General features: G+C 34.9%; 1 protein-coding gene across 5 annotated transcripts in view; it reads left to right on the top strand.

Moving 5' to 3' along the window:
- The window catches only part of vir (VIR_N domain-containing protein), a 188056-nt gene that overhangs the window by 102965 nt on the left and 57662 nt on the right, over positions 1 to 27429 (top strand). For all 5 annotated transcript variants that reach the window (XM_081746558.1, XM_081746557.1, XM_081746556.1 and 2 more), the window contains 3 exons: positions 13638 to 13945; positions 15244 to 15333; positions 20610 to 20853. In XM_081746558.1, the coding sequence (XP_081602684.1) occupies positions 13638 to 13945; positions 15244 to 15333; positions 20610 to 20853 (642 nt within the window). The remainder of the gene's footprint in view (positions 1 to 13637; positions 13946 to 15243; positions 15334 to 20609; positions 20854 to 27429) is intronic.

Here is a 27429-nt window from a genome sequence, read left to right as displayed (position 1 = left end):
AGGGCTTGATTTTTTTGTTTAATTACCATCTTGAATTAATATTTGCACTCAGCATGTAGTTGCCAAGGACTAAGGAATGCACTGTGGCTGGCTTCTTACAATACCTTTGATATTCGTAATGTGTTTTATTGCTTCCTGTGCGGATGATGTAATGGCATTCCAGTGGTTGCATTCTTTCTTTTTCTTCGCCAGTACTAACAGTAAACAAGTTTTTTTCCCCTTCCTTCCTGAGCTTACTGTGCATAGGTGGAGTAAACCTTGAGACTTAAAGGTAGGTATATATAATCCGGTATACTATAATTGATCAAAATATGATGTAAAAAAAGCACATTAAATGGAATGATCTAATGCAGTCGTTTCCAAGTCGGTAGTGTGTGACGTAGAAGCGAGCTTCTACGATCAGAGCCAGGATAAAGAACGAATAGATTGAGCAATGAAGGGGTGGAACGAGTTTGGTGGAATGAAATAAAACAAATGTTGGCAGTGTTCTATTAGTCATGAATTTCTGGGTTAATATATCTGCAAAACGATTGGCTACTCCGTGTTTTCCTGTCACTACTACTTGTTATCAACGGTAGGTTTGCTGCCTTTTCCTTGCTGTGTGCTTTAGTGAGAACTCGAGCAGTATACTGCGATGTCAAAGATCATCCAGTTTAAGGTGACTTTGTCTTATGTGTTCATGTAATTCGTCACATACTGTGATTCATTGAATTTGTGTAACGTTGAATAATGCATTCGTAGTTTGTTTTCAGATCATCATTTTTGTTGAGATTATGTCCACAGCTCCACAAATGAAAACAAAATTCACAAATCGCATCGTAGTTTTGAATTACAATTGTTTTTGTGAATGCGTTAATAATTCTTTTGATTAACCAGGTAGCGACAGTTCCTTTTACAGTAAGCGCAATGGGTACATTAATTCTCGGTGTTCAACAAAGCCTGCAAGTGAGCCAACATTTCTTAATAGTATAGTTTGTTATTAATCATGTTAAACGAAACTTCTAGTATTATTAAGCTTTATGAGGAAATTGTACCTGTTATGCATGCAGCTTTACCTGTGCGTCCAGTGCTTGTTTCAATCGTTTTCGTAAAAAGATACAGAAACAAATTAAATCCGTTTGAAAGAGGACCAACGTATTTTTGAAATATCTTTAAGCAGACTGACTGCCAGATTAAATTTAGGTTTATTTTGTATTATTTTTCGTAGTTCATCATATGTAAAAGTTTCTCGTGAAAGTCCTCGAAATTGATGGAAAAAATGAAGAAACAAGCACTGACGTGTAGACAATTTTGCATTAATTAATTATTCCCTTGATAAAGTGCATAGTGAACTGTACAAGTGATTGGAAGTTTTTACTGAAAATTTGCATTTGGAATTTTCAGTGCTACGGCTTAGGTGAAAGTGTTTAGCATACAGCTCGTATGAAGATAATCTCTTTTCTTCTTCTATGCAAAAATAAATGAAAGAGCACAATAGTGAAAAGAAAATAAGTTAGTGTTGAGAATGCAGCGTTTTGTGCAAGTGCTGTTTGAATGTTTATCCTCTTTCTCTAATTAATGTTCCAAAAGTGCTATTGTGAGTTACAAGTCCTTCAATATTTAGCTTCAACGTTCTGGCAGTGAAGAGTTTTTGTAGTTGAGCCAAGAAAAGCCATTTTCTTGTTTTGCATCATGGCTTCCCTACATCCGTGAATACATGGTGGCTGTCCCAATGTGTTTGCGTAGTTCACAAGGTGGAAGAACCCTCCATTTAATTCTTTATATCATTTTTCTGCAGCAAACCAGATTTTATGAAGATTCCAAGCCAAAATATGAAGAGTATGTATGAATATTTGTATTTTATAACTGTGTACATTACACAAAAAAGACGAATAATGTTGTTTAGTGATCTTGTAAGTTTGTTTCGTTCCCATACTGAGAATATGTATTGTCAGTATGGTTTGAATAATTTAGTGTGAATATGTCATTGTGTCATTATCTTTGACTCTTGTAGTTTTCAATGTTAATTTGATGTTCACACGGATAATTAGAATATTATATTACATATATTTTTTTAATGATATAGTCTTATCAGTAACTATAGTAAAGAAATTCTAAAGAATTACGTCAATATTGTTTCTTTTTTATATAGTTCAGTTTCACGCAATAAAATTTTTGTCGAATTGCTTTTGATAAAATAGGATTTGCAATAGAAGGCATAAATCAGAATAGAAATTAACTTTGTCTGGTGAAACGTCGGTGTTTTCCGTGCCAAGATCGGGAGGTGAAAACAAATCTATAGTCCGAATTGAAACCCAGGGTTATCGGTTCTATTTTTTGTTTTTCTGACTTCTTATAGCTGCAGGTTCGCCACATCATATTACGATAGAAAATAGATATTTTAGTGCCCATGTTTTATAATTAACTACAAATATAACTGGATCAAGATATCGAACTTGAAAATTTCTTAAAGAAGTAATAGGGTGTGTATCAAATAATCATAATAAAAATTGAAGTTCTCACCTAAGCATCCAAATAACAATCGGAAATCAAACGTTCCAACGACAAGTTTTCGCCATTCTCAGTGCATATCCCTTTAATAATAATAATAATAATAATATATATATATATATATATATATAAAAGCTTTAAAACAGCACAGGTTATAAAACCAGTAAAATTAAAAGCAGTATTTTAATAATAGTATTTTTTTCAAAGTAGATGTTTCGATGTTTCACCTATTTGAAACTGTATAAAAATAGTGGGAAGATATCATCGGTTATTAACAAGGAGATATAACAATACCTCAAGAACATTATGTCTACAGTAAAACAAATTAATTAAAAAGTTTAGTTCTTTTTTCAAACAACGTAATTTTTTTAAGGGACACACTGAAGATGGCAGAAACATATGCGTTTGGATTGCTATTTCGATACTTAGATGAGTACTCTCTTTTTATGATCATACCAACCTTTACTTGAATCAAGAAAGGACACCGAATACACTGTAATCTTATGTAAATCAGGATCAAAGGTAGTGGTGTGCAGTGCGTTTTTACCGTTGTATGCGTCTTTAGAAGCATTACTTTTCCTTCACAATTCGTGCGAAAGCGAAATTAGTTTTTTAGGTTTAGTTTTTAGTTTTTTTTAAAATACGTTTTCGTTTACATTCTAGATCTAAAAGAGAGAAAAAGCGAAAACCGAATTGTGAGATCGCACCGAGCGGCTGTCTGTGCCTACATTTGTCACTTTTCATTCACTGATTGAAGACTTGTACTAGCAAGTGTTGTTAGAAGAAAAAAATTTTAAAAATCTGAAAATGTTAGTTAATATTCATAATATTCAGGATTTTAATAAATATATTTCAGATCTATAACCGGAAATGTGTGCGCAAGTTTGAAGTAAATGATTTCATGACATGCAGAACACCTTTGTCGTTTTTATGTATTAATTAAACTTAAAGATAAATTGGAATGACAGCAAAATTTGTTTATGAGGCAAGGGAGGGAGGAGGACTAGGAACTGAGTTTAGAAAGTAGAGCGAGTACATTTAATAAGCTTTTTTTTTTTTTTTTTTTTGAGCTCATATTGCGAAAAGATTAAACATAAAAATGTCTGTGTTGTACGAAAGATGAACGTGTTGCAACCGACTGAACATTTTAATTCAAGTAATCCTAGTTTATTTTCTTTTGTGATTAATTTCTCTTCGTAGTTTTAATTACAATTGAGACAGACATTTTTGTGTTCGTTTGTCTTCTGTGTTAGACACACTGTTTATATTCCATTGGCTCATTTCACAGTGAATAATGTTCTAGTTTTAATTCATTTTGTCCTTAATTAAACATTGATGTTGACTAATGTATTTCTTGTGATTTTAGTTGTATAAGCGTTTTAGGATCTTTTGATTAAAAAAAAAAAAAAAAACTATATCTAGAGAGAAATAAAGTAACAGTATGTATTTACTGTGATCGCGCAATAAACGCTTTTTTTTTTTTCAGAAAACTTGGCACAAAAGTGCACAATTTAGTGCACTGATGTGACGTATTACTTGTTATTTAAATCAAATATATTCATAAATAAAATAAATGCTCTTTTCATAGTGATAATAATTAATTATACACAAATGTTGGCAAATAAAAAGGAAAGGATCACAGAAAAGCATAGGAACACAGTTTCGTGTGTTTGTATTATTAAATTACTGGTGGTGTTTCGAACAACACCAGTAACAATTCAAATCTTGAATGCTGTGGTCGTTTTCCTTTGAAAACTAATAATAATAATAATAATAATAATAATACTTTTGTTTCTAAAATGTAAAAGAAATAATATTGTGCAATGTATTTTTTGTGATTACTTCCTCGGTGCTTTTGCATCTTGTTTCTCTTTCGCCGTTTAATATTCAAAATCTTCACACGTGCTTATTTAATGCTTGTTTCTATTCTTGTGCAAACGAGAAAGAAAAGAAAGAAAGTTCGTTCCCCTTTGCACATAGTGAAGAAAAAAAATAGTTTTGTGAAATTGCCTAAAAGATGGTGCGTCGAAATCAAGTGGCCAGTAAGTTGATCGAAGGAAAAAAAATAGTGTCTATAGTGTGTCTGTTTTTCTAGGTTTCCATCCATATTTTGCGAGTTTAATTCAGTTTCCTAATAAAGCTGCAGCAGCGATAATATAGTGTCGTCTGCCCTGTTGTGAAGTTGATAATTATTGTGTTGGCCTCTCGGAACTTCTTTATACCATTAGTGCAATATTGTTTGTAAAGTGAAATATAAAGTAGGCTTATTTCTGCGTCATATTTAAAACTCCAAAGAGCAAGTGCATATGTACAGTGTAATTTGAAAAGAAAGAAAGAAAAAGAAAGTGAAGTGTGTTACTTAGTAAATAATTGCTAAGTGCATACTAGGACAGTGTTCGTGCCACAGCTTTCATAGTACCAGTGTGTTGAAGATGGAAGAAAATGATAAATACGGCATGTTCGTCCCAGTAATTCTGAAGTAAATTTTCATCTATGATGCACAAATATGTATACTTGAAGAAGGAAAGAACCAACATGCTTAAGATAATCAATCAAGGTAATAATTCAGCTTTCTGCTATTTTGGAAAACACACTCCTGATGCTGTCAGCCTCATTCCGTCCTCATACAATACATACACTATCTGTCCATCATCACGCTGCTGGGTGAACCTGGTAGCTGATGAAGCAGACGGCCGAGAGGGTGAGACAATTGACCATCAGGTCCTGGTTTTTCCTGGAAGTATGGTAAGTTGCAGTCTTTCATGAAACTTTAGTAGTTATATGTCGAAATGGTTTTTTATCTACAGCGAGACAGAAAAAAATGAAGAGGTTACCATTTTACATTTGAAAAGAAAGAAAAATAAAAGATATACCCTTTTCTTAGGCGACTATGGATATTCGGCGTAAGTCATGCATGTTGATGTTTTGTTGCAGAGTTATTCGTGTCTTGCTTCTGTGCCTTACTTTTGACTCAGCTCTACTAGTCATGATAAGGAGAAAGGCACCGGCTACTTTGTCTAATTTCTAATCCTAATCGAAGTTCTGTCTTGTAATAATTTATACTTTAGGAGACCAAATGAGATTCAAGAGCACTTCATATAAAAACAGGAGCAGTTCTATTGGACAGGCTAGATTGTTGCATTTTTTATGTAAATTTCGATTTTGTGTCATGTAAATTTCTGTTGTATGTAATCTTAGATTGTCAGAAACTGTTAAAAGAGTCTGCCAGAACTCTTAAACATGTAAAGCAGGACGTAGTTTTGTAAAAATGTAAATACAGTACAATGTTTTATTAGTTGTAATTATTTTAATGAACTGTACATGGATAGTAGTCTACTTTTTAAGCGAACATATATTTATTGTTATTAATTTAAACACTTAGATTTCTAATACATATGTCACTATCATCTCTTTTCTTAACAGCTGATTGCTGAAGGGAATTTAAAACACCCTTTTGTGTATATATATCTCTTAGTTGTGAATATACTCATTATTACTTCCCTGATTTCTCTGTGCTTCTCAGCAATGCCAAAACAGTCGAAACAAGACAGTAAGGATAGGTTTTTCAAAACTTTTATGTGACCCATAATTATCTAAAATACATCTAGAAGCATTACAGTCAGTTTGTATCTATTCATTTTTTCTATATGATACTACAGCAAGAGCAGGTAGTGTTAAGCCGAAGAACTCGAGATAAGTATATAGAAATGCATAATAAAACTTTTGAGTATCATCTTATGATTTTGTACATATAACTATATTGCTTTAATACTATGTATGTTAGTTAATGGTTTAGCTGATTTAGAAACAATTGAGATACTGCACATATTGCTAGATTATAAGTAAATATAGTTTGGACTGAAGGTGGTTCATTTTGCAACGAATAGTTTTGATTTCTTAGGTCGTTGAGCTGTTTGAAGATCATAAGGAAACCAAACATCGTTTGATGCTATATAACTAACAGTAATGAGTTGCTTTGTGTATGGATAAATCTTACTGCATCATTTTATTTTGTTGTCCTTTCATGTGATGTTTTAAGACGTCATTGTTAAAAATTGCGTTGTACGAAAGCCGTACAAAAAATTCGTACTTTGATTCACTTCCAGTTATAGCAGTTAGAATTTGTCTCCTCACTTTTTTGCATCCCATACAACTACAGTGCCTCTTTTCTAATTGAATTCTATCAGGAAAAATAAGAAAGCTTCAACAGTATTATTAGCATTTAACTGAATAAACGTAGGCAGAAGAGAAAATATGTGTAGAGGAAGGCCGCGATTGAAATATTCGGACCAAATAATGTAAAATATAGGGGAAAAAATTACATGCAAATGAAAAGTCTAGCTCATAATCGGGAAGAAATGGAAAACTGCGTCAAATCAATCGAACGATTACTGACCTAAGAAAACAGAAAACAGTTTGTTCGAAAATTATATATATATATATAAAACAAAAGACATGCCTGAGGGTAAATTTTCGTGTGGAATTCTCGAGAAAAACTAATTTTTAGAGTACAAAAGAGTAGGTATCTTTCATTGCCAATAATATATATATTTGGTCAAAAGATTTGTAGACCTTATATCTGGAGTGTATTTTAACTACTGTAACTGTACTGTAACTAACAGTAGACACTTAGATAGTGTAGCCAAACCAAACTATCAGTTAACTCAGTATGATGTGCTTATTCCATTGGAAATATGAAAACTCGATTTAAGGATTGTTCAAAAATTTTGTGGCCCCTGATCCAAAAACTTATTATTGGCCAAGGTCGCGATCTTTTGATCCATTTTTGGTTTTCCTAATTCTTGTTATGACGGAGAAGATTATTTATTAATTTACTGTGTATGAAAAAAAAATAGCAGATTGTATCTATTTGTCTTCTTCTAACGGTGAGACACACACACGTAGCAGTGATTCACAAATTCCGAACAGTGGTAGTACCTGTGAAAATATAATCCCTCCTTGAATTCATCCTTTTTTCCCCCTGATTTTCGTAAACTTAGCACAGCGTTCATGATGTCTACCAATCTGAAATCTTTAATCACGCACGTCTTCTTTTGGTTTAGGAAACAGACAATAGTCGCTGGTGGTTTAATTTGATCATGGTAGATTAGTTCTGGCATAGACGGTGAAAGGAGAGGTAGGTGTTGTTTTCTGAGTATTTGAAGATCTTCCTGCATAGTGTCCGCACATTATTTCCCTGTGTTCCTTTGTCTCTTTCTACTATCGAAACCGACGGTGCGTAATCACTTAATGTATGCACTATTTCATTGTGAATTTCTTGTGGTAATTGACTTTTCAACTACTTGATCGTAGCTCATAACTCACAATCTTTCATTTTCCTAAAACCCTCACCTTCCGTTTTGTTAATGTCTTAAAAGAACGAAGTTCATTTTACAACAAATATAAAAAGCATAAACAAATAACGACGCAAAGTGTTGCTCGTGGAAACTAATTAAAAGTGGTCAGGGCACAAACTTGTTTGCGAATTATTCCATATCCGTGCAATTGTGAATAAGTCATAGAACTTTGTTTTTAATGTTAATTTTTAATGAAGCCAGAACTATAAAATAGGCTGTATCATATGTATTATAGGATTTCAGTATATATATAAAATTTTGAAACAGGTCTAAAATGTAGCAGGCAAATAAGACTCGTAGTTTGAAGAGATCGAGAGAAATCGTCAACATATTTTTCTCGGTCATTTTCCTGCGTCAAAACTACTTGTAGATTGGAAACTGGTCACACTGCTACGAAATGATGATGTAACTTCTTCCACGATTATTCTTATCAATAATTTTCATCAAATTAATTTTGATACCAACGTAGGAATAAGAATATATACTGTAAATAAGATAAAACTAAGAATGTAATGAATCATAATAATCATTGAAAAGAATATTAAAGAGGAAAAAAAATACATGTTGGGAAATACAACAGGGCCACACAAAATTAAAATAAACTGATAAATATGAAGTGATTCAGAAATTAGTCTGCCATGTTGCGATGCGCTTTGAAAAACATAATTTTTATTCTTTTCAGAACCAAAACGGATGAGGAGGAGGAAGAATTATTATGTTCTAAGTGCATGTCAATATGCCAGACTAGCTGTTGAAGTTCCTTCACACTTACCAGTTTATTTTGATTTTGTGTGTCCTTGTTTTGTTCTCGTACTTTTTTTTTTTTTTTTTTTTTAAATCTTTTTACCTTCATCCTGATTATGATCATAGTGATGGACCCAACAAGGTACATTCGTGAAGTGTACCCTCTGGATTAATGTAAAATTGATTTACATGCAAAGTTCTTCGCGGCCCAATGTGTATTGTACTAATTTTAGCGGCCTATACCGGTAATTTGCATATTTATGAGCCTTCATATATCTGTAATTCAATCATAAACTACTATAACGCTCGGACACAAAATTGCTTAAAAAAAAAAAAAAAAAATGTAACTGGACATGAATGTGGGTACATGCAAAAGAATTTGGATCAAGTACTATGTTCTCTGACAGGTGTTACACAACCTGGCCACCATATTGGATTCAAATTTCGTTTTTTCAAATGGAAATAGCTGTAAGTGATACATCAAATTCATGTGCAGTTTCCTCGGAAATTCACTGCTGTAGTGAGATTTACCGTGTATTGTACCGTTTGCAAGGTATTGCATGTTAAATGTCAGGCACTTCACGAATGTTGAACCAAATAGAAAGTTGTGTTGTGCAGTGTACTCCATGTGTATATGTAACCTTTTATGTGATTTATGGTTGACGAAATATTCTCTGGCCGTACATACATACAGACATGGTCAATTCGGAAATGGTAGGTCTGCACCCAAATCTGGTCGTATCTGGATTTACGTTAGACATTTTAGACATTCATCCAGTGTGCTTACTGTCATGTATATTTATGCTTACAGGATTGGTTTAAAGTCTCATAAACATGTATTATCCTGTATGCGCTGCAGTAATTAACACAATACACACGGGATTATGCACAACTTTCTATTTAGTTAATATTCGTGAAGTGCCTGACATTTAACATGCAATACCTTGCAAAAGGTACAAGATACGATAAAACTCACCACACCCGTGAATTTCCGAGAAAATTGTTCATGAATTTGATGTTTCACTTGTATCTACTCCTATTTGAAAAACCCAAATTGAATATGGCAGATCTAAGATGGCGGCTGAAGTGTGAAATCTCTGTCAGAGAAACAGTACTTGATACAAATTCTTTTGCATATACCTATTCATGTCCAGTTACATCTAAAGAAACTAAAAGCAATTTTGTGTCCGAGCGTTATAGAAGTGTATGATTGAATTCCAGATATATATGAAGACTCATAAATATGCAGATTACCGATATGGGCCGCTAAAATTGGTACAATACACATTTGGCCGCGGAGAACTTTACATTTGAATCAGTTTTATACTAATCGCGAGGGAACACTTCACGAATATACCTTGTAAGAGTAATCTTATTTCTAACGGCGGCTCTTGAAGGAAATCATATTCTTAAAGAAATAAATTCTATCGTTACAATTCAAGGGCGATTTTATTTATTTATTTATTTTACTAATGTGATTTATTTTAAGAACTTTATTTCCTTTTACATTAAAAGTATATAACTTATATGAAAGTACGAATGTGTAAACTTATGACCATTATATACAGAAGTTAACTTCATCGAAAGTTGTAAGAATAAAACAATTTATCTCATTTGTGTTGCTGTTTTGAGATAGTAATGACTCATAAGATCTATAGAGGACAAATATGAGTTTAAATTATATTAATAAGTGACGAAATTTGTTAGAAACTTTTGCTAGTGTATTAGAAAAAATGTAAGTTTTGTTATAAACTTGGCCATCCACCTCCTTAAGAGGTCGGATTCTATCAACGGTACTGTCTTAAAATAAAGAGTATAGAGTGTCGACGAAGATCTACATTTGGTACATTTAATGCACAAGGAACTCAAGTTCCTTGAACATTTTGAAAATAGTTTTGCTTTACCTGTAGCTCCTTTTAGAGCTGAAAAGATTCATGTCCAGGTGTTATAAATAACTCTTACAATGTTAGGGGGAAAAAAAGTAAATTTTTATAATTGGACTTGATTCCGTTATGCTTTGAACTCCCCGTGTCTGATACCATCTGGTAAATCGTAATTCTATCATGGTAAGGATATAGGACTCTAAAAGAATGATATGCCATTTTTTTTAATTTTTTTTTTTAATCCTGTCTTAACAAGATTGCACTGTACGAAACTTATAATTCGAGGTGACTATATTCTTCGTCACTGTATTCTATATTCAATAACATACATAAGAAACATAAGAATTTATTTATCAAGACATGGTAGTGATTAAGACAAGTAAGTAATAAAATGTGTGGATCCTATTATTTTAATGAGAAAATAATATATAATGGCAATGGATTGCTTCTAATCTAAGTGTGCGCAATTTAACTTTGGAAAAGAATGACTGGAAATGAATACGGAAACGAAGAAAGAAGAGGATGAGATTCTTGATCACACGATGCTATTAATTGTGAAAGTACGATGAAGATAATGGTGGTGCTAAGTGAATTACTCGCCCAGGAAAAGAACTATCATTTATTTGACATTGATACAAACCTTACATTGAGTTATATTCTGAAAAGTGCTTTTCCTGAAAGAGAAAAACTTCATATTAATTTTCGTACTATTTGTGCAGCAACTCGAGTAGTGCCTTTCGTGTGATTGAATTGTATCATTAAATAGTTCATTCGAAACGTGATCACTTAAGTTTAGTAGTGAAGATCGTGAGAAGTTCGGTGCGTGATTAGTGATAGTGATAAGGATCGTGCTTACATTCCAGTAATGGATATACTTTTATTACTACTTCTTCTGGGTATTTGTAGAAGCATTCTTGTAGAAATGTTAGGTGTATTTACATTACAATTAAATTAAGAAAATTGTAGTAAATATTAGGAACTATGTGTAAAGTACTGTCATATATACAGTTAGTGAAAGTGCTTAGTTTTGTAAGAATTATTATTATTAGTTATGAATGCTAATTAAAAACATAACGTATACAGTTATGTATTTATAAAACAAAAAGAATTGTCATTTTCGTTTTCTGCTTTGAGTTAGGTTTTAAGTTCATGTAGAATTACTCCACTGTATTGTTTCCAGAAACCGTAGATACATGAGTAGTATGGATGTCGTTATATAGTATCATATTTATTTCTTAGATAAAGTTGTAAATTGTAATTTCCAAAATTGAACCACCTTTACGAAGAAAATACTGTATTAACTTGTTATAATTCGATTAGGAGGGGAAAAAAAACTGATCAGGCAAAATTTTAAGTTTTCAAAATTGATTTCCGCTAAGTACTTCAATTGAACTGAAGAACAGCTTTTTATGTAGCGCAGAAGAACAGTAATCTTACAATCCCAATGTATTTATTTCATCGATATGATTTCGAGAGCCGCTTCATTTCTTACTATCAAATGCCCAGGGGCATGACTGTGTAGCAATTGATCATAGTGTTATGAAGTGGTAATCTATACTTGGATTTTATTCTGTGAACTAATGTGTTGACGTAGATGTTCTTCTTGTTTCGGTTACGTGTATTACTTTTTGTGATACGTTCCGTACACGTGACTTGCCTGACAATGTTTCGTATCATTTTTAATGTTTTATATATTATTCGTTATGAACTAATATGCGAGTTCTGTAACTTCGTAGTTCGTACATTGAGCGACCGAAGATGAGCAGAAACGGCTCTCGAAATCATTTCGCTGGAAGAAATACATTGGACTGTAAAAACTATTATTTAGTTTAGAAAATGTGAGACAATTTATTTCATTTTAAAAATGTTCTCCTTGGGTGTTCTTGCTGTCATTGTATTTTAAATACTTACAACAACAAATTTTCAGTAGAATTTTTATATTTTATTTTTATCTATTAGAAAATGAGTAAGATGATTTGCGATAAACTAAGACCTATGTATTAATAAACTATAAACGTTTCCACATCTTTTTTATCCTGTAGTTAAGTTCAGGCAAACGTATTAAATATCGAATTTTTTGTTGATAATTGTTAGCATTGTCAAATCATAGGTAAGAACAAATTTTAGTGAGAATAGGATGTATGGAAATTGTTTACATATGATACACAAGCTGCGGAAAAATAACATCACCAAACTGTAGGAAATGACTCCTTTATTAAACGAAAGAAAAGTTCTAGCAAACATGGTCGGAATGTCGTATTTTTTACCCACATTCCAAGTTTGAGGAGAGATTACATGTGTATATTGTGGAGCCAACAATGAAACATTTTAAATAGTTCTAATGAACTCTAGCAACAGAAGACGCTGGAAATAATTCTGAGATAAATGTGGTGTGTGAGTTAAGCCATGAGCGGATAGATGTCAAAAATTTTGCTCACTTGTGTGGCCATGAGCGATTGTCTTACAGGGTAAGCGTTTAAAACTTGCCTTAAGCCTCTGAAAATACGATTCTTTTTAAGTGGTGCGGTGAGAAAGGGAAACACATCATTTAATTAGCTGAATGATGTTAGAGAAGTGACTTTGAATGTTGTAAATATTAATAAACATCTATTTGCTTGTTGACAGCTATGTATAGTTGATCATCATTTTTGGATAAAAGAGTGGTTTGAACAATGTTACTTACTTGCTGAATTTCATTTTAATACATTTAATTTACATATAATTTGGCATTTTCATCGCCAAGGAAGATGACGTTACGACACTATTTTTGAGCAAAAATATTTCAGAATATAGTTTTAAGATATTTTTTTCAGTTCTTAAACACGTTATGCCATGATTTTTAGATGGCTTGTGAAAATTGTCTGGGCTTCTGTTAACAGTCATGTCTGTGTGTAAACAAATCACTGAAAATCCTTTGGTATTTTGCCTTACAATATATGAAATGTTATGCAATGTTTTTAATTTTTATGAAATATTTTATGTTTATTTTCTTTAGCTAAAGAGAGAGAGAATAAATACTTCTTAAGTTTTACATAATTTCAACAGATATCCATCTTGTTTCAGATAGTATGTGTCTCTTACACAAGAACAGTTAGTATTTGTCTTTACGTAATTGCTTTCTTTGTGCAATGCATGTGTAGTAAGACTTCTGTTATTTTTACAGATATCAATCAACCGTTATTTGAGCCTTTATCTCCAGGAGATGTAGAAGCTATATCAGACGGTGAAATACCTGAGGTTGAACCGGAACCTGAACCAGAACCACCAGAACCGGAACCGGAGCCGGAACCTGAGCAGGAGGTCTTACCAACTCCTGCTCCAGCTCAAACACAAACACCTGCAATAGTCAACGCACAGGCACCTGTGACACCAGCTCCTCCTCCTCCGATTAATGATGAATCAAATTTTGAGATGTATGAATTCGAAGAAATTCTGAGTGATGAAGATATTATTGACGAAAACGAGGGACAGGTAAACATTTGTTACAATTTAGACCCTTACATTATAATTAACACAGTAAACAGAAAATTTAGGATAGATAGAAATGTTCTTCAATCATGCACTCACGCCTTGTCAAGTATTGCAAAATTAAAAGAATAATCTTAACTCGGAAGAGCTTAATTAGACCAAAACATATTGAAGCACCTTACGAAACTTTTGAACATACTTGTACGAGGATGGCAAAACATATGTACATTTGTACAGGGAAGCACATTAGAACCTTATTAGTTAAATTTGAAGTACTCTCAACTCATTAATGAAAACTATATATTGGGAATTATTAATTAAACCATTATCATTTTTTTTCATCATATGTATCTCAGTGTGACCAACTGGCGGAGAGAAAAGTAAAAAAATGTCCAAAGAGTGACATACCATATTTTGCTATCTTCGTATAAAATATATTGTTTGCCTTTGTGCAGAGATAAATGCGTAAATGCAAGCATAGGCTTTCATTTATAAGGAAACAAATGTAGGCATAAAGACACTAAATTTGATGTATGGAGATCTGTTTGCTTTAGAAGTACTAATTTGTATTCTATGAATTCAGTATGGAGAACACAGAGAATGGGGGGGGGGGGGGCAAAGTATTGTCCGTGGTATAATTCGAAATCATTTGCTAAAGTGATACTTCTGAATAAATTCCAGTCTGATTAAATAAGAGTATGTATGAATATGCTTAATTAAGTATATAAGTTAATATAAAATGTACTATCTAGTTATTCCCGTTGAAATAAGAAAATTGTTCACTTCTAATCAGTTTGATAGCATTATTCAGTTTAATTATGAAGGGCAGGGATCCTAGCTTAAGAAAGCCAAATTAGGATTTACGAAAAATCAGTAAGAAGATAAAGATTATAGACTAAATTAAGTTGATGTCTCGCATCGACAATTTGTCTTGTGCGTTGTTCTATTTGTATTTTATAATTGTCTTACTGATTTTCCAAGGAATCATAAATTAGCTCTCTCAACTTACTATAATTGTTCTTTTACCCTGCAATATCGTCACGATAATTAGAAGAAACATTTTTCTTCGTTCACTAGAACGAAGTGTATGAAGTTTTATCTCAAATGAATTCCATTCTCATCTTATAATGCAGTAAAACATCAGGTAACTGCATCTGTAAAATGTCTGGGTATTGTATTCTGTTTGGAATTCGTGGTATGGTTTGAAAGTCCATTTTAAGAATCTCCCACATCTTTCATTAAACTATTATTACTAAATTTGTTCCCGATTATATAATTCTGTATGAAAATCTATTTTGCAGTATCAAGAGATGGAGTTCGATATACCTGAATATTGTGAAGATGTTAGCAGAACATTCAACCCGTACACATTCGAAGTACAGAAGTTGCTGGTAAGTATTGCACAGAGGTTTTCCCGCCTCTCTATACGTAATTGTTATAGCTATTGTTGTTAGGTACAACATGGAAGAAATATGCATCGCCCAGCAATCGTTTTAAGCAAAAGTACCAAGCTCAATCTTTTATGTTAAATATTTCATCACAATACTCATCGTCACTGCTATTAAAATCAGGTTGCAAGAAGACAAACGTATTATTAGATATTAAACTTGTTCTATTGTTATATCCTTTCCTTTGTTAAAAGTTAGCAGTTTTATGAATGGGGTTATATGCATTCTGCCAGTTTTCTTTTATACCTTTTGTAATACAGTGCAGCCCACTTACAACGAATTTCAAGGGACCAACACAATGAGTTCTTTATATCCGAACGCCGATCTAACATTTTTCCGAACTATGGAAAAAACAAGAAATTAGATAAAAAGCATTTAGGTCTTAAAAACAGTATAGCATTACATCTGAAGATACGTAATTCTTCCTACCTGTTCAAGCACGTTTGAAGAAGTCTGTACTTTTCTTCTGAACTGTGTCTGCTTCCTGTGTTCGTAGCTCACCGCTTACACTTCCTCAAATGCTCGAAGTGCATTGTCCGACATCATGTTGCTGTGTTCGAAAAGATAGCGTTGCAGGTTTTCCAAATCTTGGATCGCTTCTTTGAAACTCCCGCGTTGTTTCACATTTTCCACTTCTCCATTATCATTGGAATCGGCTTCATCTTCCTTCGTAGCCTCCCTCACGCTTTCCACTATGGAATTACCGACATCGGAAGGGAGATTAAGTCATGCCTGGCTTGCTCAGCGACAACAGCTGTGAAAACCAGTTTTGTGGTACCTGTATTATCCACGAGCAGAAGAAAAGAAAACATTATCTCGTTGTGAAAACTTCGCTATAAGCGGTATTTACGGAAAATATTGTTCGTAATATATGTTCATTTCTTCCATGTTTTAAATAGTCGGTGTGACGGGGATTTCATTTATGTTATATCCAATAATTCGCTATTTCCGAGCTCGATAGAATTGTCGTTACAATTGTGTGATGGAGTCGTGACATGAGTAAGTACATTTTTTCGTGCTAATTCGTTTTTTCTGTATTTAATAATTTTACTTTTGTTTCCTTTTATTAGTTTATGCATGTCGGTTTTATTATTCCCTTGTCGTACTTTAGCCATACGTGCATAATCACTTTGTTTTATTATTATTATTATTATTATTATTATTATTATTATTATTATTATTATTATTATTCCGAAGTTTTATGTAGTGTTTCGGGAATAATACAGAATCTTGTCCATCACCGTTATGGATTTGGAGTAGATGTTAGGCAACAATTGAAAACAAAACCATTTTTTAAATTTTTTTGTGTCATTTTCCTCATATGGTAGGCTTTGGTAGATTTGCATTTGACAACAAGAAGGGCGCTTGGAATAAATCCTCCTAAACTTGCTGCCTTTTCTTTTATATTCATACCGCTTGCATACACTCAATATCTTCTTTCGAGCCGATATTTCCTTAAGCAAGTGTTAAACAGGATAAGGCGTAGTTAATGATTTTCGTTCTTTCGACAAAATTTATAAATGGTATATATGTATTGGTATTTTATAGTATTGATGAATATGTCAGTGGGTAACGAATACAAGCATTTTGAGTACTATTCCGTTTATATTTAGCTTCCTTTGGGATGCTGTGTACTTAAAATTGCTAAGTTGAAATATATGATGTAAAGGCACATTTCGTATGGATTTTAAACTTTTTTGTGTTTTCCTTAAAAATATGATGGTGCATGATGAATGAGAAAAAGGATATTTTGTGTTTCATAATATGAAAGTCTACAATTCGATTTTATTACATTAACCATTTTAACATTTCAGTACGTTAGATTTATAAATAGAACAAATAATAGTCTTGTTAGATTTCCATTTCATTCGACAGGGAGAAACGTAAGTCCCATTTTAAGACAAAAGTCTTACGAGATGTGTTAGAAAAGTAATGAAACAATGATGAATTTTATTGTTTTCAAATCAAAATTATCCTCTTCACTGTGATGGAGGCGTTATTTCCATTCGTCGTAGCAGTGCTGGGAGATATCTGCTGGAATATCTTTCAGATAATCGATTACACTCTGGATATTATCGTAAGTACTGAAATGGCACCCTTTCAGGTAGTGTTTGAGCAAGGAGAATAAAAGGGAGTCAGGGACTGAGTGCCGGCGAATAGAGAAGCTGAGAAACTACAGGAATGATTTTTTTTTTCTGCCAAAAATTCATTGCTAGAGACTGCCATGTGACATGGTTCTTTGGAACCATCTTGGCGCACAATTTTCTTGTCCAAATCCTGTACTAAAATTTAATGGACAGTAAACGCGTTCAAATTTAACTCGCTACTGATAATTCTCACTGTCAATAGACGACCTGGTCTTACAAGAGACCTCACTCTTTCCACATTGTCATCCGTTTTTGAAATTGAAGATTTTCCCGCACAAGATTTATCGTCCACTTGTTCCCGGCCTTCTGAAAGGGACTTGTACTATCCAAACACTTCTATCCTGGATGGAGAATGTTCTCCATAAATCTTTTGTAACTTCGCATAAATCACAGTTGCGAATTCGCCCAGCTCTACTTAAAATTTAATTTCAGAACGTTGCTCAAACTCCATTGCCGGTCCATTTTCTTAACGCACCTCACAAATAAAAATTTACTTCAGACACATTCGACAATCGTCTGACAACTGGGGCAATTTCAAATCTGTATTGAGTCAACGATGACCGTTATAATTGCCATATAAAGATGTGGAGGCAGCAGCTTTGTTGGTTGATGCATTATTGCCATTGTCATTATTTCTCTGACATACCTCGTAATAACCATTAGTACGAAGAGGCTTCATTTCAGAGCAAAATAACTCAATACTACTAAAGTTAGACAATGAGGTACGGCATACCGACCAAACTTAAATGAATTGTTAAAATTCTTGTTTCTTAATTAGGAAGTCTTCAGTTGGAATCCCAGCTTCGTCCTTTCCGACAAATGTAGATACCTAATTTTCCTTAGTAAACTAGGCGAATGCTGAGATGGTGCTTTTATCATATAGACTTTAGCTGGCTTTGTTCGTTAAAATAAAATATAAATAAAGTCACATTAAATTTTCTCCAGAACAACTACTATAACGATTCTTTGATAGCTACGCAAGGATTTCCAATTTATATTTTTCATATTCTTCGTTTCTTACATGATAAAAACGGGAAGTAGGGATATTTTTGTGCACGTCACTGAGAATTCTCATACTTGACGATTTTTGCCGGTAATGTTTCCTGTTAAGCATTTTCAAATTAATTATTTATGTTATCTTCAGCAGCTCTTCGTTTCTCAAAATGTATGTCCTGTAACACCAGACAAGCTCCTGGCGCCCTTTTAAGATTGATTGGTTGCCCGCTTGAATAACTGCAGATACTTTAAAGAATGCAGTCCATAACGAATATAGAGCTACAAATTCCGCAGTTCAAAATGTTATCGCTAATGTGGAAAGGTCGCTTCTATTTACCCTTGCACTCAATAACCGATGTGCATTAATATGTATATCTCACAATCATCTTTCCTCACCAGGACACATACCATGCTTTGCTGACTGTCACCCAAACTTGGGAGGATTTAGGTGAAACTCAGTATGCAACGTGGTCAGTCGTGTTTGAACTATCTAATCGTGACAGCTAATGCCATCTTTTTTACCTTATTGAACTTGATGCGAGGGATAGTTCAACTGCTTTTGTAAGCTATTGGAAGCACATGCCACGACCTACATCCTCGCGATGTGAAAGAATTGTTTAGTGTTAAATGATTACGATAGTTACTTATATATTTAAATAATCATATTTCCACTTTCAAAATATCTACATTACACGTCTCATTACAGTTATTTCAGATTATATGCTGCTATAGACACATAAAAACACTACACAAAAATATATTAACACTATCTTTACAATGTAAACAGATTATGCGGCCGTGCAAAAACAGATCCTATTAACCTAACTAATTTGTCTCTTTTTTTTTTTTCTTAATACTCCAAGGTCGACCAAAGAAATATGAATACTTTTAATTTCTTTTAATGCAAGTGGCTTATTCATAAAGAAAAGTGTGTAACGAATCTTACTGTTTTTTTTTCCTTTCTTTTCTTTACATAAATGCGTAGTAGGCGTGCTGGCTATTTACTGAATATAAGGTTTTAACGTCGTTAAAGAAATGTAACTTTTGCGAAAAATAGTTTTCACTTAGAATATTCCTACCGCTGCCACAGAACAAATTTGGTGTTTTACTTACAGTTCAAACCAAGTAGGCTTCCACGAGACTACGTACCCTTAAGGTGTGCGACTAAGCAGTCCTCTGATCGGTTTTTGGTGTCCTCCGTATAAAAAGTTCTCTGCACTTAAAGACCGCTACCGAGCGTCTTCTGTTCACTGACCAATGGATGAGACTTTTTTTTCTGAACACAAATGTTAGGCACAACCTGCCATCCGATTGAAATGATTAACTCCCAATCATTTGCTGATTGTTTATCGGGTTACTCTCCACACAACCACTGCGTTATGGGGACATCGGCCTGTATCGCCCCAATTACTTCGCCCGATTCCCCCGTTGCGGAGTTTCAATGTTCATCGCCTGCGGTCCTTCGCCTGACTCTCTCCCGTGATGGACGTTTCGATGTTTGTCGTCCGACTGACTTGTGCTTTTCCTGGTCACCCTCGGCCCCGTGACTAATAACCACTCACTCAATATAACATTGTTCACTATTGGTCGATAACCAAAAATTGTCCAATCAAAAATTAGTTTAGATGTCACTTAGGCAACTGGGGTGACTTGCCACTTTTCGTTCTCATGGGAATTGAGGTAGAAAAAGTCTCAGCTATTTTCTGAACTAAGAGTTCTACGTGCACACACACATAAAAATAAAGTTGATTTTATCGTCTCCAAGTTGACGATAAGATGGATTTACTGTTTCCAACTAGCGTCCTTTTCACTAGAATTAGTTGGGAAAACTTAATAAAATAAACGTTTTAACTTTCTTGCTTCGATGAGCACTTTGCTATCGATAGCAAAAACATGAACGGACTAGATTCCCGGCGGGAACTCATGTGGTTCGGATTCCACGCTACTTAGTAGGTCCACGTCTCATATAGCCTCGCTCCTGAAAGGGACGCTAAACTGAAATCGAATCAAAAAATGGCATTGTTACAAAAGGTAGTGAATACGACTAATAAAATTTGTATACTTTTTCTGTTTCAGTACCTCACGAATCCAGCATTTTCACCATATGAAGCTGAAGTGAAACGACTTCAGCGCCATCCTTTGCAAAAATGTTTTCCTTTGCCTACCGAGGCTCAGAAGTTTCAAGAACTTTTGGAACAAGGAAAGCAACACCTTCAAGGAGAAGGAGGAGTGAATCAAGTTCAGGAAGATTGGGTTGATGTTATGGAGCAACTTCCACCCGTTTTGACAAAGGGGTTGGCACACTGCAGCGATAAGGAAGGTAAGTAACAGAAGAGGGAAATATAATTTTGAATAAAATAAGTGAGTAGGGACAGGAAGTCTATATTAAGAATTATTTCAAGCACACAGCGCACCAATTTTACATTTTACAAAAATGATAAGATAAAAATTTGGAGGAGAATAACTTTTAACTTGTAATGACTCAAAAAACGAAATATTCTTAGATGAGTGTTACAGCTAAGGTATTTAGGATTTAGATTTCTGGGATTTCGGCATTTAAGGTCATGTTAGCCCGTCACATTTTTGAGGAATGACGTCCCTCGGCGAGCACATCTGGGGAGAGGGAAGGAAGTAATGATCGGGTAAGGAAGGAAGCGGCCTGGGACCTATATGTTAGGTACTACCCGGGCATTTACCTGATGAGGAAAACCCAGGGAAACCTCATTCAGGGTGGCTGACCCGGAAAAGCGTTTTACACTTTTTTGACCGAATGCCCTCACCGTGAATCGAACCCGGTATTGCTCGCACCGAAGACGAGAGCGTTAGCAACTACGCGGTGCCACTTGTTACAGCTAAGAAAATACGCCGTGAACATGTTATAATATCACAGCATTATGTATTACTATCGACAGCTTGTTCAAAATTCTTAATCCGCTCTGCTTTATAGCATGGGGGCGCAATGAACTTCTGGTGTGAGAAGTTCCTTGGTTTGATCTTAGGCAATGTGAGTGTGTGGTGCATAACATGATGTCCGTGAGTTATCTCAGGGTTCTTTTGTTTCATCTTTCATTCTTATTCCATCTCCTCGTATATAATTTTTCACTTCTCGCTGATCTGTTTTAGCCTAATAAATTGTGGATATTCAGACTGGACTGGGTGGCGTAGTAGTAAACGCATGAAGACGGTAAGCTGGAGACCCAGGTTTCATTCTCGGTGAAGTAGTGCAGTTGAATTTACACCTATAGAACTGTTGTAATACAAAATCGGTTATTTCCTTCGTTTATCAAATATGATGGTTGATATTTTCACGACGTAAGTTCATTAAGTTTCTTTCTTATTTTCCCTGTTTAATGCAATATACAATGAAGCTCATACTATCTTAAAAGCCCATCCTGTGAAACTGCTTCGGCAGAAGTTTGAAGACGAAAGAAAGAAACAAAAGTAAAGTCAAAAAAAAAACCTAGTAAGTGAAAATGAAAAAATATGTTGGCCACCATGCACTTGTTCTTTCGTTTCATATTGTATTTTGCACGATGCAAACTACAAGAACTGTATTGTGTAGTGGAGATAATGTGCCTTACTAAAACTACGAAGCGTATGCATTATTAATTTAGAGAATCCATTATTAATTCCTTTAATTTATTGTGAATGTAAAGCGGCATCAATGTCAACAACTAATGTGATGTTCAGAATGTGAGTCATTCAAATTTCACATCGAAATTACTGTAGAGAATTATGTATGGAGCAGGTAAATCAAAGTTTTTGCGGTTTAGGAAATATTTTATTACCTAAGAAGAATTTAACCTAGAAAATCTTTATCATACATGGTAAAGTTCAGTAGTACATTTTCCAAATGTTACATGCTTACGATCTTGTATCTCGAAATAAGACACAGAAGAAAGAAAGAAAGAAAAAAAACTGAAGTACATAAATTGTCATTTGACTATTGTTTAGACTTTGTCGGTTATGTAGACAAGTGATGGCCAAACGGCGGCCCGCGAGTAAAAATGAATAACGTATGATTTGTTTCTTTCTTTTTTAACTCCAGGCGTAATAGAATGTGTGTAATTCGAGGGCTGCTGAAAACGTTTTTGCTAACTGCTACTAATAGTAAATCAATTTTGATTGTTTATTTAAACTTATTCGTTTATTTTTCACAGCAGTTCGAAGAAGTAATATTGTGTGAAAAATAGATTTTCTCATGAACACTTTCGGACATTGATTTCTAATGATTTCAAATGTAGTTTAACACAAAACAGTGCATCGATCGACTTCATTTGGTTCTTGAGGATGAATGACCATCCAATAGAACTGTATACAATTGACTTTCCGAATTCTAGTATGGTCACATATTTCTCAGTGATGAATTTCGTGAAGGTTGTTCATTCACGTCTCTTGTTGCCAGTAATGTTAATGTTGTGTGTGTAAAATGGTTTAGAGAGATCAGCATGTGACATTCCGTGTGATTCAGGCATTCGTGTACATGAACATGAAAGTAATAGATACGATTTTGCATGTCATGTGGATGTACGGAAACTTTTAAACCATTCGATCCCACACAACTTGACCGAAGCTCGAAAATAGGCTCGTGTTAATTAGTGTAAAAGATGCTCAAAAAATTCAATCGAGGCAAGTCAGATTTGTTTATAATACTACATCCTTTCAGGGGATGACACTTGGATCTAATTCATATGAATCCAAAACTAAACAACTATCTAATGTTTGGGTGTTTCAAAATGAAACGAAACCATGTTATGCGTTCGAGGAGTGCTGCCAAGCAAATGATTGCTTATTTCTTTGGTTATATCAGACATGTAGCAATCATAACTTTAGAAGATTGAAAGACTGTGAATGCCGAGTTCTAAACTCAAATTGTCTCATCATTCTTCACCACCGCAACGCCAGTTCCCACTCAGCTGTTGATTTTTTTTTTTTTTTTTTTTTTTCAGTAAAAATGTCGAAGTAATAGCGTATTCCCGTACTCACTTTATTTAACACCTAATAGCAGTTTTCGGAAACTTCCAACACTCCTCTTATATCTGAATCAAGACCTGATTTTTCACCGAAAATAAAGTATTGTCCCCGGAATCCGAACGCTCCAGGACTGAACAAGTTTGAATTCGAAAAATCAGTTTTTTTCCCTTGGAATTGAAAAGCTGCTTTGGAATCCGAACGCCTAGCATGTATTTCGTTTCTTGGGTACGCATTTTCTTCGTAGCCATGTTCTTTGTTGTTCAGTTTGTTGCTGGGAGGTGCAGTGAAAGCAACTCGTGTGATTTTCGCTGCTAGTTTTATGCCTTTGTACGTGTTTTGTGTTATGTTATTCAAGTTAGTGGGGTTCAGGAACGGTATGATCTAGTTTCTATTATTTTAAAGGGAAAAACTTGTCTTGAAACGAATTAAGTCTGGGTTTCAACATAATATTGTATTTTCGTAACCTTTTGGTTACCAGGCCTTTTCTCCAAGTTCAAGTCATTAGTACTGGGCCGTTTTTTAAAAAAATGCAAATTCATATAATTACTTTCAAATGATTGTATCTTCTGCTGTAATTGGCGTAGACACATGAAACAAGAAATCGGATTAGGAAATACAGTAACGATTCAGAAAATTCTCCAATCTGCAAACTTTGTTCTCAGCGAGAGGAGTAAGGAAGGAAAATGTAAGATAGTCACCAAGTTTGATTATTATTTTATTTTGGCCTACGGTGCGTTAGAAATCAGTTATCACTGGTCTAGACTATTGATTAATGAATCTAAATTTTGTATATACAATACTTGTATCTTAGTCCCAAATCGTGAAATTCCATCAAATTACAAATGTTTTTAATCATGTTCTCTTGAGTTTTAAACAGTTCGCTGTGCTGTTTTCATTTGAACTACGCATTGAGTCATATTAAGAGGTTTAATACATCATTATACTTATTCTGTACCGAGACAATTTCAGTGACCACTGTACCTTTATTAATCGGCGAATCTTTGTGCAAATTTTATTCACATCCGTATGTTATATGTGAATTTCCTCATTTCAGTTGTAAATTCTTGCTACTGTCTTACTAAATGATTAAAATTGTAATACTAAGTTTAGACATTATAAGTTGACTAAATTATCCATATCCTTAAATACACTCATGTCCGAAACTTAAGAGAATGTTAATTTGGAAAAGAAACCCTTATGTTACGTTGATCTGTGAATACTAGACATCGGGCTGGCACGCCTGAATGAATGACCTAGGTACTTGCTCGTTCGGTAACACAGGTGTTTTTTATGACTACGATAACACGAAGAACGTACGTAGCGGGAGAAACGCGTAATCATTGAGTTAAAGTTTTCGGAGTGTGCAGTGAATATCGGTCATAGTGAACATGTCCTAGGAACATACGACGGCCTAGAGAATACCTGTGAATGATGTAATGCGCGGTCGGAAGATCGGTAGATGAGAAATGGGCCAGTCAGCAAAGTGTGGTTAGAAATTTGAATGTTAGGTCGCGACTGTGGAATCGTTTCTTTGCTGGTAAAAACATTCAAAAGCAGTACTGTGGAGATTGTCAAACGCCGCGTCAGGATCTTTTCTGGTCTTAAATTCCCGATTAAGACCAACGAATACAGGAGGTACACTAGCTCGAGACCTTGCAGCTGCCTCTGGAACCCACGTATTACATCAAACTGTATACCAGCAGTTAATCGAGTTCACATTGTATGCATACTGCCTCCAGATGCATTCCCCTCACACAACAGCAGCTCCAAGCACGCCTACAGTTATGTATAGCCCAAAGTGAGTGAATCCAAGAACAGTGGAGAGTATACACCTCAGTGACGGATCGTGATTCAGTGATTCTTATTATCCGGTTCTTTGATGGAACCAGGAGCACGTTACCACCACCAAAGTTATGTTGAAAGAGACCGGTATATATGCTTTGGTGTCATGGTGTGGGGCTGCATCATTTTAGAGGTGTGCTCCGGCAGCAGATGGAAACAACTGAGATCTACAAGTATGTCAGACTGTTCCCTGATGCATACAGCCCTGAATTTTGTTTTATGGGTGATGATACATATCCACATAGGGCACAGTTGGTGGAGGATTACGTGCAGCATGAAGACATCACACATGTCGAGTGACCAGCGCAGTCAGTATACCTCAGTTCCATTGAGCATGCATGGAAAAGGACGAAGGATTTCAGCTTGAACCTCCACCAAAGTCAGTTGCTGAGCTACGCAGGATGCTTTACCACAGGGTAGGAGCTGCGTGATGGTCTAATTCGTAGTATGGGTGCACGCTGTACAGTCTGCATTGCTGTTCGAGGTAACTTCACCTCGTATTTGAACATTTCTTAACAAAAACACAGATTTTGAGGGCCAACAAATGGTGACACACATGACATAAATGTTTTCAGTTAGATTTTTCAATGCGTCGCTTTGGAGTGAGCAGAAGCATTTTCTTACTTATTGTTCATGATTGTCACTGTTATCCGCACATTCCATAAGTTTTGGACATGCATGTATAATATTTTAGCCTTCTATCTTTTAAACGTTATGTTTGAATTGTGTGTCGTTTAGCATCTATATCTTTCTAATTTATGTATATCCTTCTAATTTACGAGGGCGGGGTGAGAAGTTCTCGGTCTGACAATGAAAGACTGCGGATTTCAGTTCAAAAATGATTTTATTTTTCGACATAATCTCCCTTAACTTCAATACACTTGGTCCAGCGTTTCTCCAACATCAGTATTCCTTCCCGGAAGTGAGAGTCTGGAAGGTTGTGAAAATAGTCATCCACGACCCTCTCAACTTCTTCATTCGACATGAAGCTCTTCCCAGAAAGAAATGTCTTAGGGAACAGATAGAAGTCCGAGGGTGCCAAATCAGGAGAATATGGGAATGGCCGAGCAAATCGTACCCCAGTCCCGCAGTTTTCCCATCGCCAACGCACCCTTGTGCACAGTCGCGTTGTCCTGGTGAAAGATTATTTTCTTCTTCAAGCCAGGCCTCTTCTCGTGAATTTTGGCATCCAGCTGGTCAAGAAGGTTGGAATAATATTCGCCTGTAATTGTTCTCCCTTTTGCAAGGTAATCAATTAACAGGATCCATTTCGCACACTGACCATGACCTTTCCGGCCGATACGATCGTCTTCGTTTTCATCGGCGCTGTACCACCGGCTTCCACCCACTGCTTGGACTACTGTTTCACTTCTGGCGTGTAGTGGTGAACCCATGTCTCATCTATTGTCACAAATCGCCGCACAAAATCTTTCGGATCCCTTTTAAATCCGTCCAAAGATTGTTGCAAAAATCGTTTCCGCATTTGCTTTTGGTCGGCAGTCAGCAAATGCGGTATCCATCGTGCGCAGAGCTTTCGCATCCCTAGTTCTTTGTGCAAGATATTTCGCACCCGTTCCTCCGATATTCCCACACTCTCAGCTATCTCACTCATCTTCTCTTGCCTGTCTTCCAACACGATATCATGCATTTTTTCGATTGTTTCCGGTGTGGTTGTGGTTTTCGGTCTTCCTTCACGTGGGTCATCTTCGAGGGATGTGCGACCACGTTTAATTTCAACTGCCCACTTTTCAACGGTTGACATGGAAGGAGCAGAGTCCCCGTAAACTTTTGTCAACTTCGGATGAATTTTCTTCGGGGTTAATTCATCCAAAACGAAAATTTTGGTTACCACACGATATTTAAGTTTATTCATTTTCACAACTAACACGCAAGACGTCTAACTGCAACAATGCCTGCACACAAACTACTTGAGAGAACAAGTTGACACTTATTATACGAACAACTGAAAAGCGCCCCCAGGCAAGAATAATAAAATTTTGCTGTTTGGAATACAATCTCTAGGTCAGACCTAGAACTTTTCACCCCGCCCTCGTACATATCTCAATTTTATTGTAAATTT

Source organism: Thermobia domestica, chromosome 18 (assembly GCF_964235325.1).
Source record: "Thermobia domestica chromosome 18, izTheDome1.hap1.1, whole genome shotgun sequence".
Classification (NCBI taxonomy): domain Eukaryota; kingdom Metazoa; phylum Arthropoda; class Insecta; order Zygentoma; family Lepismatidae; genus Thermobia; species Thermobia domestica.
The sequence above is the reverse complement of the archived record's forward strand: the minus strand, read 5'-3'. Positions and strand labels throughout refer to the sequence as shown.